Source organism: Pezoporus flaviventris, unplaced genomic scaffold, assembly GCF_033815535.1.
Source record: "Pezoporus flaviventris isolate CSIRO_AGI_PZ_B2104156 unplaced genomic scaffold, CSIRO_AGI_Pfla_v1 ptg000001l, whole genome shotgun sequence".
Taxonomy (NCBI): domain Eukaryota; kingdom Metazoa; phylum Chordata; class Aves; order Psittaciformes; family Psittacidae; genus Pezoporus; species Pezoporus flaviventris.
Genome location: NW_026892549.1, coordinates 56040243 through 56052877, shown reverse-complemented (window position 1 = coordinate 56052877; position 12635 = coordinate 56040243). Strand labels below are relative to the sequence as shown.

Genomic DNA, 12635 nt, shown 5'->3' with positions numbered 1-12635 from the left:
GTTAGCTAGCATCTTCCAGCTGAGTTCACTGTTTCGCTCAAAGAACAGAAGATGCTTTCTCATCAACAGAAGAGTTCTAGGGTTTGGGGTGGTGATGTTTAATTTTTGGCTTTGTATTTGTAAACACAATAACCTAACTTCTTTATCTCCCTATAAAAACGTTCTGTAACCCCTTCAGCCTACAGCTACAACTCTTCTGCTCCAAAGTCTCCTACACTGCTGGGCTTTGCCAGTGATGCGCTGGTTAGCCATGGTCACTTAGGGGAAAGAGGGGCACATTTGTTACTATAGCATATTTTTACAGTCAGGCACAACATGTCAGCATAGCAGCAATGGAACATTTCTCTTATTCATCAAAAAAGAGAGTTAAAAAGCCAATAATAGTTCAAATATTTGTATGCTTTAGTGAGAACACTTCTCTCCACAGGTTATCTTAATTATACCACGGTACGGTTAGCAGTACTTTACTAGTGTATGCATCAAGATGATCACTATATTTGACTATTTCTATGCTTAAATGCACTTCAATAATTCAGGGCTGGAAAAATCAGTATTGAATAAGAATAATCAGCCATGCAAGCTCCCCTAGCTCCTCCTTTTGTTTTTCCTTCCTCCATTTCTGCTTCCCCTCATTATTTTATACACTTAAATTCCATCTCCTTCATCTCACTCCTCCCTTCTGACTGGTCCCTCACCCTTAGCATTGGCACTACTGGGATTCTCCCTCTCTTCTTCATTGCTGGTTCAAACCAGGGAAGTATGTTTCTTGATTAGTCAGTTGTTGGAATTAAAATATGAGACATAAGGTATAACTAGACTAGCATCATGTGCATTTAAAACACACCTAAGGCAAAAGCTCTGATTCACTCTTCTATGCCACAGTTTAAAACATACAAAGAAGTAAATTTGTGCTTCCCAAGTTTCTTCAGAGCCATCCCTGTGCTCAGGAGAAAAAGTCACCTTCAGATACAATTACATAAGTGATTACTGTGCAAATAAACACATCTTACTCATGTTTTCTTCATCGTCTATATCCATTGTGAAATACTTTTGCTGGTTTCTTGGCTGGCGGAGACTGCTTCTGTCTGGAAAAGAGAGAGTGGGATAATTCAGCTTTAAGGCACCAACAATGCAATGTAAAGTATCAAATCTCTCCTCAAAGCAGCAGCCTGGGGACTGGCTTTGCTTTGGGCTGCCCATGGGTTTTGCTCACTTTTCACACTGTATTTCCCCAAAGTGCCTATTTCTGCAGCTGAAGCGCACTGTGCAGAATGGCAAATTTCACCAGGTTTGCAAGAATCTGGGGGTTTGTATGAGGAGCTGCAACATTCTTGATCTGAAAGAGTATGTAAACTACCTTTACTCACTACTGTTTGTTTGGAGGGGAGGGGTAAACTCAAAATTAACATCCAATCCACTCTGCAGGTCACCACACAGACAATTCAAGCAGTCAGACCACTGCAGATGCAGCTTCTTACCCAGCACCAAACTGATGAACGTCTGGTTTGGTTGAATCCTCAGCCAAGATCCCTCCCAAAACCAAGATGATCATCAACAACTGAAAGATGTGGCCCCATAGCAAGCAAAACGTGTATTTTATTGCTTTTCTTGCAGTACCACCCGTCCCTAGACCCACTGTCACTGGGGCTGGTACATCAATGCCAAGCACCCAATTGCCAGCAATAGCTGATGAACAACAGAAATCTTTACTGAGGAAGAAGGGATGAGTGAGAGAACTGGGAAAGGAAGAGTGATTTTCCAGAGAAAGTCATAAGAAACACCTATAGCTTGAAGACAATGATTTCACAGAGGATGTGGGAGGAAAGGACATCAGGATGCACTTTACTTTGATTTTTGTGGAGTGTTACACAAATAAAGAGCCAAAGACACTGAGTCATTGAGATTTCCTCAGTGCCAGCTGGGAAGCAACAGACTTTGAAAAGAAAACACCACTTGAGAAGGTCTGAGCCACTGTGCTAGTGCATGCTCTGAACACAAGCATGATACATGCAGGAGTACCTATGCCACTAGTCAGTGCAACAGCCCAAGTCAGGATGGGCAGGATCAACAGCGCTGTCTGATCCAGGTCCCCATCACACCTGGAAATACTTCAAATGTCACAATCCATTTCATTATTTTTTTTTTTACATCAATTTTTAAGGCCAAAGTGTGCCATGGTACCTCTGCAGCAGCACTAGCTTGGGCATCTCTCAGCCCTGGTTGCTGTCCTGGCTAAAGCAGATGGAGAAGGGAAAGGCAAATCAGCTTTTTCCCTTAAAGAGATTAGAAATTCAAGCAGAACTTTTACTAACCAGGCTACTTTCATTTGCTCTATAAAAGCTTCTTAAATTTGCTTTGCTATTCCCATAGAGAAAGCTGATTCTGATGCTAATTAACTCATACTATCAGTAAGTCTATGACTTTGGGCATACTAATACTATCATCCACCAGATTATGATGTGTATCATGGCCAGTATTATGCACACTTCGGTGTAGCACTGAAGAGGAAACATTCCTCTACAGAAATAGAAGCAGCAGCACCCATTCTGTATAGATGCACAGCTCAGACACCATCAGCACTCGTCAACAGGTGTGCCAAAGAGGTATAAAAACGGTGCCCACAAAAAGGTGACTTCTTTTGTGGCCTACAAAAACCAAAGTTTATACATTTCCATTGAAGCACTGTGATTTTATTGCATCATGACTATACATATTTCATAGCAAGCATGGACTAACAAGGCATTTTGGAACCAGAATCAAACTCCAAGATCTCCATAGCGTTACCAGCCTGCTGTACAGAATGCTGAATTTAGGAAAGGGATGCTCACTAGTCTGCAAACAACCCCTGCTAGTAACATATACTGTCCACCATCTAAGCTATATGTCCTTACTAACCACATCTGAGGCTTTAAAACACACAACTCAAGCAAGTATGAAGACTTAATACACTTTCCCTTGAACTGACAGCAAAGACAACAAAACCAAAGTGATGAATAAGAACCTTTTTAACTATTCATTGACACCAAAGCATATTTATTGTTTAAAAATGCAAGCACTGCAAGTACGTGTGAAAAAAGGTGGGCTGCTTCTATTAGTACTGTATTCAAAAAGATGCCAAGTGTGTGAGTTCAAGATAAATTAATGGGCTGTTGTAAGGTAGGCTCAGACTTGGCTTCATTTTCCCATTCGTTTTAGCCTTTGTGACTATTTCTGCAGCACAGTATGAAGAGACCTTTTCCTTACTGAAGTACTAGAGCTGCATTGCCACATTTGCACTGTATAGCATCAGCACAATGCCAGTGTAACAAGAGGAAATGAGCTGACTGTAATCAACAGGGCTTGTAAATAATTGTCACTTTACGTACCCCATCAAACTGGCCCCAAGGACTTCTGCAGCACCACTCTGCTCATGGGCAGAAGGCTTGGACAATGCTGAATTACTACAGAGGTGAGAACACAGGAACAGCGTTCAGCTGCCCCAGACTCAGAGAGAAACCCTCCTGAGGAGCTGAGTTCTGAGTCAGGGTTCAGCACCACCTCCCCACATCTGACCATCCTGTTTCTCCAGCATAAAGTAGAGGAAAAGCATAAAAAAGCTAAAGGCATAGGTAAAGAGGAATGCCAATTGCATCACTATGTGTATAAGTTAATGAAGACTGTTCATGGCATTACTGAAGCTCATATGAGACAGAATTTATACTTTTTATTATTATTAACTTAAATAAATGTGCTAGACAGATTTGGGAGCATCAGTTAACACAGCTCAGAAGAAGGACAGCTGACAGAAGACCTATAAGGTATGCAAGAGATGTGATGCAAGAGTAATAAGCGATGCAGCCAAACAACACTAAGCTGTCTGACCACATTTCCTAATGACGTGTCCTTTCACAGTTTAACCATATGTGCTTAAGAGTCAGCCTGAATTTATTCTTTGTATATAATGAATGAACACATTTTTCCCAATGCTTTCCTTATACAGAAATACACTTGAGAGCAGTCAGTGGTGCTCAGCACCTTCCTCTAGCACCCAGCACTGCAACAGCCCATCACCTCCCATATTGCTCTGCTTGCTGACCTGCTCTCTTGCTGGAGACACCTAGCACAGACTCCAGCCTAGTAAGCCCATACTTTCCAGTGCTTTGGTTCCTCCGATATTGTCATCTAAGCACCAAAACTCACCCTGCATAGAGCAGGAAGGGTTCCACCTATGTGGAACCTATGCCACCTATGTGATCCCATCACATTTCAACTCAACAACATGCATTCCCACTGCAGACATACCCACCTTCACAGGCAAGGAAGAGCTAGAAAAAGAACTACTAAGATATATATCGTATTTTAGTATACTAACAGATATGGATTCCTGCTGCATGGGCTCTACAAGCATCCAGAGACTCCTCCCTTTGCTTGGCAAACAACTGCTCAGCTGATCCTACCCCAAAACTATCCTACCTAGGGTTTGACTTTGATGCCTAAAGCAAGCTGTAAAGTAAACTTGAAGTCTCTCAGACCACCAGAGGTGGGAAGCTATCCTGGGAAGCTGTGTATCTTTCCCTATGACTCCCTATTCCAAGCACATCACTGCAGCAAGACAACTGCGTGCATTTTAGAGAAGTACCACCCCACTGATTTCCATTACAATTAACTTCTAAAAACGACCCCCTTCAACTTTTAAATGAATTAATTAGATATACTTATTCATGAAGTCCAAATAACATCTACTTTTCCTAGCAAAAAGCATCCAAACAGTACATGTAATATGCAGGATACAGTACTGGACTGGGACAGAGAACTTCTCAGCACTTTTTGCACGCATATTGATTAGGAGATTAATCTTCCAAACTTGCTCCCAATGTGGTCCATAGCTACACTTGTCTCTTGGGAGCAGAGCCCAGCCCCTCCTGGCTCCATCCTCCTGTCAGGCAGTTGTAGGGAGCAATAAGGTCCCCACTGAGCCTTCTTTTCTCCAGACTAAATCCCCTCAGGTCCCTCAGCCATTCCCCATCACACTTGTGCTCCAGGCCCTGCACCAGCTCCATTGCCCTTCTCTGGACCCTCTCCAGCACATCAATGTCTCTCAGGTTTCAACTGTACTATGCTGGTATAGCAGAGGGAATTTTTGCCTTTAACAAACCAAAGTCCACCTGATGGCTCAACCTTCTCACTTAAGCCAAGGGATTCTGCACAGCACCACACTCTACAACCTTAGACTACAACAGTGTCTGTTTTATCTCCCCAAGAAACTAACTGAAAGATTTTAAACTAGATGTTGTCTATAAGCAAGGATGTGCTACGAGAGTACGAGAGAGAGAAAAAACTTGAGTTTCTTTTGCTTAAATATTCTGCGTATTCAATGCAAGAAAAAGAAGTTGTAAAAGGCTCTTAACAGATGCCATGGTTTATTCTCATCGTTACGGAAAAACTAGATTACCTTGAACAGAATATACAGCAACTACCCAATGGTTTATGTTAACAGAGAATGGCATATATGAAGTAAAATATAGCCTGACAGATGAGCCAAAACTCAGAAGAGAGCAGAAGTCAGAAGGCTGCAGCTTTAGGTATGTTTCGTATGTGTTAAAAAGTGCTCTCCTTCCAAACTCTGAAAGCTAATAAAGGAAATGTTGGGAGATGCTGAAGGATCCTGTTCAAAATACTTCTTATAAACCCAAACTAAAGGTGCACTTAGCAATGACAGGTTCAAACCTCCCCTCAAAATGCCTACGTTACAACCCCCCGTCCATACCCTGTTCTGAGCACACAGCAATTCAAACTCTACCTTTCCGCTCTGCTCGTCGTCTTCTCCTCCTGCGTTTGCAGCGCTGCCGGAGCACGCTGGAGATGGTTCCCATGCTGAGTGCCACAGCTAAAGGAGGTGCCATGATCAGCCCTGAAGTCACCCCCAGCACCCCTCACGAGGTAGAGGTGTACCCCCAAAATGCCCTTGTGTTGTCTTGAGATCCCTTCACCCAGCTGAGGCCAGTTGCTCCAAGCACAGGATGCTCCAATGAATGAAAGCTGCAGCTCATCCCTACCCACCACAAGAGGCACATGTGACAATTAACCCTTCCGTAAGTCAAAGGGACATGGAAGGCCAGTTTTCTTAGAACGACAATAGCAAAGACATCCTCACTACTCAGTGTGGAAAGGCAAATTCCTCTTTATTTTGTTATTAAAACAGGAGGGCAACTCTTTGGTAAGGCTTCAGCCTTATGCGCATTTCAGAAACAAAGACAGACGTAAGTAAGGAGAAGTTTGCACATCCCAATGCATGAAACCAAACGCCTTCAGTGACCTTGGTAATTTTTCCTCTTCAGGCAGTTTCAGACACTGCCTGAAGAGCATGAATATGAACCTATGGAAATCTTAAAGAGCAACGTTTTAGTCACAGGTTTTCCAGATGAGGGTTTGTATGCTGGGTCTGAACAAGAGACTTCCCAATGCCAACATTAACTGTGGCATTTCCCAGCCTTTTTATAAACAAAAAAGCAACATGTGACATTATGGGATAATGTGATATTATAATAATGTGGATTATGTGGAGGGTGAGGTATCTGTATCTACACAGCCTTGAAGGAAAGGCACCACTGATAGAGAGGAAAAGGGGGAAAACACTCCTTAGGAGAATTCATTTTGCTCCTTGGAGCAAACTGCACGATTTGCAGAAAGCAAGGCAGCAGCCTATGATCCTATGATTAGTTCAAGTTTCGTGTACTGCAGCAATACTGAAGCTAAACTACAGCAATCACCACAACTGTTATAGGCTAATTACAGCCTCAGCATTGCGCAGCACAGCAAACCTCAAAACACAAAGCTGCTGGCTGCACACCAGGAACCCCAGGAGCCCCCCTACCTTATGCCTCAGCTTGGAGGTCAGCTCCTTGGGTGGTAAAAATCCACTCCAACAGCACCATCTACTGCCACACGGCCTAAAGAACTGATTTTACATCTCTTGCTCCCTTGACCCAGCGCAGAGCCCAGCTCCAATTAGAAATAACTTACAATGTTTGCAGTTGTATTCTACAGTAAACTGGCTTGTAATGTAGAATCATTATGAAGTTTTACTGGGGCCAATCTGCAGGCAGAAGGGGAAGTCATGTTTTGTAACAGGGTGAGCTATTTCAACAGTATTTTCCTGTTTTCAAACTGGACTGATCCACTGAAGGGATTCAGTGACAAACGCAACAGTTTTATATGAGTAATAAAGTTTAAAAGAGCTCTTTAAATGCATTCAGAGGAATCCCCTGCTCCAAGTGCTGATCTGAATGCAGCAATCAGAACACAGAGAATCTCATGATAAGAACTTTGCTTACCTTTTTAACTGTTAGAGACACATGCTGATCCTGCAACCTGGAAAAAGAGGAAACACAGGATTTGTTTCTTTTCCAGATTTAAGTGCATGACAAATGGCAACTCAAACCTTAAAAGGGACAAATGGCTGATTCTGTAAGAATGAATAGTACATAATGCGCATACACAGTCCCAGAGCCACCTCCCCTGTAATCCCAGCAAAGGGAGAAGAAGAAACAATTCTGGACATTCCTGGTTGGAAAAATAAACAGGAATAAAAACAAATTAATCAAGACTGCAGATGCTTGGGGCCAGGAGAAACATCCCATAGGTACAAGCAGCTGTCGAGCAGAACACCATGTGCAACCTCTGCACCTTCTAGCAGTAAAGGTCAGCAAAAATAATAGCTTAAGACTAAAATCAGCTTCTGTGTTAGCACAGGCAACATATTCTGCAGGAAAAATACCACCTTCCAGCACAACCCCCTTTCCAAATACCAGTTTCTTGATGCTGCTGGCATCAGTAATGGCAAAACTGGAAGATCCTTCAAGTACCAGCAGTGGGGTGGGAAAGAAATGGCAGATGTAGGGTAAGGAGGATACAGGATAATAGGAAGGACTAATAATACAAGAAACTGTCTTTTATTTCCATGAATACACATAGAGTGCCCAGCTGTTACAACAGGAGCAGATGGCTTTATTTTTATAGATAACCTCCTAATTATAAGAAAATACATGACTTCATCAGTGTGAAGATCTCACTGTTCTAAACCGGTCCAGCAAATCTCAGAAGTTGTTCCCAAAGGAACAGACTGTTTCAGTCAAGCAGCTAAAACCTGCAGAGAAATATGCAGTGTCACAGCCGATCAGAGTGTGGGCATCACCTGTACCTGTAAAGGATCTGGGTATTAGCACCTCAAGAAGACTAAAATCCTCCGCTGTGACACTGCCCACAAGAGGGTGCTGGCACCCTACAAAACCTTCACTATATGTAAGTTACACAGCACAGCCGGGGACAATACAAACTGATGGAGGCATCAAGAGTGTCTTAAACTGGGTTGCACAACTTAGGCAGGAAGAGATCTGACAAGATATTTGAATACCATATACTAGAAGATTCTACTGCTCTCTGGGGAGACACCCCCTGCAGTCCTGATCCAGCTCTGAGGCAACAGCACAAGAGGGACATGGAGCTGCTGGACCGAGTCCAGAGGAGGCCACAGCGATGCTGGGAGGGCTGGAGCAGCTCTGCTTGGGAGCCAGGCTGAGAGAGCTGGGCTGGTTCAGCCTGGACAAGAGAAAGCTCCTTAAGGGGAGACCTCAGAGCAGCTCCAGTGCCTAAAGGGGCTGCAGGAAACCTGGAGAGGGGCTTTGGACAAGGGCCTGTAGGGACAGGACAAGGGGAATGGCTTTAACCTGCCAGAACAGGGGAGATTGAGATGAGCTCTTAGGCAGAAGCTCTTCCCTGTGAGGGTGCTGAGGTGCTGGCACAGGGTGCCCAGAGAAGCTGTGGTTGCCCCATCCCTGGCAGTGTTCAAGGCCAGGTTGGACACAGGGGCTTGGAGCACCCTGCTCTAGTGGAAGGTGTCCCTGCCCATGGCAGGGGTTGGAACTGGATGAGCTTTAAGGTCCCTTCAACCCAAACCAGGCTGGGATTCTGTGACAGTTGCATTAATTCAGTCTCAGGGGTTTTTTTCCAAAGACATGTCAATTTCCCAAGATTTCATGGTGGCATTTCCCAATAATCCTGAAAAATATGCCAATAATAATTTGGTTTTAGCGTGAAGCAGTGAAAATACCTAGAAAGCTCAACACAGTCTCAACTGCAGTCAGTTTCCCATGTTGCAATGGACAACACTCAAGCCCACCAAATAGGAATACTGTATTTACAGCATGATGATTTACCATTTCCTCTAATTTTTCCCAACCTAGCAGCCTATATCCACTAAAACCTCTTCCAAACCCTCAGAATATAAGCTATAAACAATGTTTGATGTGGAATTCCCACATTTGTGGCACCAAAAAAAAAAAAGATTACTTTTAAAGAGCTTTTGATAATTCCCTTTCTACATGAGCATTGCTTTAAATAAAGTCATAATTAATCCTGAGACAACAAATTGCTAGTAGTTTTTAACTAGGTTTTTATGCTATTATAACATCTAGTTGCTTCACAAACTGTTATTCCTTATATTACCACAGTCAGTCATTCCCTGAGTTTCAAACAAACATAATTCATGAGACTTGGAACTTAAACTAAGTTTACTGTAACTAAGTACAAAAAGCCTTTATATTTTGACAGCTGCGGACAGTTTTACAGGGTAAGAAGTAGCCCACAGGCATGAGGCATAAGGAACAGTTTTAAAGTCCATCTTGAAAACATATCTGTAGGGAAAACCCAGACGTTCCTCCTCCAACTCTTCATTTTCTAGCTGGCAAACTGCAGCAGCCCAAGACCAAGAGCTGGGTACTGCTTCCTTCTGCACGGCACAGCCATGCTGAACATTAAGACACCATGTTCCTTCTCAACATCAGGAATGAAGATGCTTTATATTTGCTTGCTTAGAAAGCCACTTCTATTTTAATCTCCATCACACTGAGCTATTGCAGCAGGCAGGGCAATGCAGGCAGATGCCAGCTCAGGGCTCCAAGGGTGCTCATTCAGCAGAGGATGGCTCTGTCCCCAGTTCTTGTGGCTCACACCAATGTCAGCAGCAGAAAAGGCCCCTGTGAGGCAGGCTCCAGCCCAGAGCCTGTGGTCTGGCACTAATCCCCTTCACTGGCAAGCATGGACTGACAAAGCCATCTTCACTGCTCAAGGACTGGGAGCAGTAAAGATGGGTAGAGATGAAAAATGAGACTTGGAGCACCTTAAACCAGTGAAGATGCTAAACTGGAAAGAAAGGGAAATACCACTATGTTACAAAAAACTGTAACAAACCTCTCATCTCCAGCATGTCCTCCCTGGAGGCAGATGGGTAATTTAAGGCTTGCACAAGTCATAGATGCTTCCCTTTGACAGAACAAGGGGAATGGCTTTAACCTGCCAGAACAGGGGAGATTGAGATGAGCTCTTAGGCAGAAGCTCTTCCCTGTGAGGGTGCTGAGGTGCTGGCACAGGGTGCCCAGAGAAGCTGCGGCTGCCCCATCCCTGGCAGTGTTAAAGGCCAGGTTGGACACAGGGGCTTGGAGCAACCTGCTCTAGTGGAAGGTGTCCCTGCCCGTGGCAGCGGGTTGGAACTGGATGAGCTTTAAGGTCCCTTCCAACACAAACCATTCCATAGTTCTGTGATTATATAGCTTAACATTAGAGTTCATATATCACATATCAATGGCTGGTAAAAAGATGCAAAGTAATTATCTCCGAGTTTAACAGTGTTCCAAACTGTGAGATTACACCCTGCATTAAGGATGTATGAGTATCTTCTCTAGCCTTTACTATGGTATGTCACTCCCCACAGACTTTACTGCTTCATGACCTCTGACACAACACACTTTATTCAGAGACTTTTAAACATATGATGCCAGGGAGAAAAGCAAAGTGCTGCTGTCAGCTCCCTCCAGCCTCCTGCTGCAGCAAGCTGAGAGATGGACCAGCTATGAGCAAAGGTGGGATGAAGCGTGCTCACTATAGGAGAAACCAGGGATACCTGACAGAGGTCAAATGACACAAAGTAGATTAAACTCCCCCTCCTGCGAACAAGATCCAAGAGGCACAGGCATACCCCCACACACAAACAACTGCCGGAAAAAGCATCTTACGTACCCCAGCCAATAATTGCATTAGTTTTATCAGCGGAGGATTAGAAGGCAACTTGATTGCAGTTTATAGCACCTCTAAGAAGATAAAACAGCAGAAGAGGGTGCTGCAACTTCAATAGATATAGTACACTGAGATAAAACGTACAGGCTGGAAACAGGGCTCAACACAGATACTGTCTGTGCACATTTTGGGCTTAGCCTTTGGGCTGAATCCCGACGCTAACCATTCTCCATGAGCCTGCAGCTCGCCAACAGCTTCTCCCCCACCAGGAGAAACAGCATGAAACTGCAGCCACTGCGCACAAAAAGCCAGGAAGCACAAATTAAACCAGGAAACAAAAGCTCTGGGTTGCATGTGTGTAACAAAAGCCCAGGCATCCAATAGCAGCAGCCACCCTACCCCACCAGAGAGGTTGTGGTCACTGCCCGTGCATGCTATAGTATGATGATTATTATTATTACTATTATTATTCAAATAAATGTTACGCATTTAACATTAGGAGGGTTTCAAAGCTCCTTAATCCTTTGGCTTTACCTTGCACATGACAGGAACTCCATGCACAGGGAAGTTAAGAGCCTGTGGGAGAAAAATGAGTCACGTTGTTTTCCCAAACAAAGGCTGAGGGTGTGAGTAGCTGGAAATCACGCTTCCGGGTCAGTTGTTTTCTCCCTGCTTCCCTATTTGTACATACAGGCCCATTTTGTGCTCCAGGCTGAGCTGGAGACTGCAGGAGAGCGATGCAGGGATAGAGCCCCAAGGGAGCTGGGAAGGGAAGAGCTGCCAAAGACTGCACAGAGACGTTAACTTGTATCCTCCCCCCTGCACACAGGGTCACTCCCATCCCAGCACACACCAGTCTCTCCCAACATCCCAGTCCAGCTGCAGCTCTTTTCACAGCCCAACATTAGAGCTCAATCACAAGCAAGGACTCTGACCTACCTGCAGGCACATGGTGGTCCTTGCAAGGAAAAGGGGATCACACAAACTGCCTCAATGCAGCAAGGAGCCAAGAGACCCGTGTCTGCATCTTACACTGGGTTTACTTCCCCACAGAAGTGCTCTCGGGCCATCACAGCAGGCATGGTGAGCACACAGCAGCAGCCTTGGCAAGCTGAACTCAAAGCACCCCGTGTTTATCACTCAAGTCTCACCAGCAGCCTGCATTCCCATGGTGGGATTCTGCATGCGTGTATCACTGCAGTGCTTCTGGAAGAACCAGCTGCTGGACTTCTAAGAACATGAAAGCATCACCTTTCACTTCTAAAATCACATTTCTGCTTTTCCCCCATGATAAATACGGTAAACTTTATCATATGAAGTAGATGAACTTCAAATTAACTCTTGAGAGGGCTCCATTCTCTGGCAGTCTTCTGGAAGCCTTCCTCTGGATCCAGCAGTTGCAGCTGGCTGTTTGGGATCTCTCTAACCCAAGCCTGATTCAAACCTGAAACAACTACTTCCAGAGTAGTTGTGTTATTCAATATCAAATATCTGCATGTTAGAAAAAAAAAAAAACACCACCAACCACACTTATGGTGTAAAATCTGACTTTCATCACCACTCTGGTGTGTGGGCAGAGTGTTTGC

At 44.2% G+C, this 12635-nt stretch overlaps 1 protein-coding gene across 3 annotated transcripts in view; it reads right to left on the bottom strand.

The window, feature by feature from the left end:
• The window catches only part of ADARB1 (adenosine deaminase RNA specific B1), a 66004-nt gene that overhangs the window by 39296 nt on the left and 14073 nt on the right, over window positions 1-12635 (bottom strand). The window contains exons 2-3 of one of the 3 annotated variants that reach the window (XM_061458800.1): window positions 7314-7350; window positions 1011-1085 (exon numbers count right to left, since the gene is read on the bottom strand). In XM_061458800.1, coding sequence (XP_061314784.1) covers window positions 1011-1038 — 28 coding nt within the window. In that variant the 5' untranslated portion in view covers window positions 1039-1085; window positions 7314-7350. Of the gene's footprint in view, window positions 1-1010; window positions 1086-5779; window positions 6093-7313; window positions 7351-12635 lie in introns of those variants that run through there. The other 2 variants (XM_061458810.1, XM_061458792.1) reach the window with 2 other exon arrangements.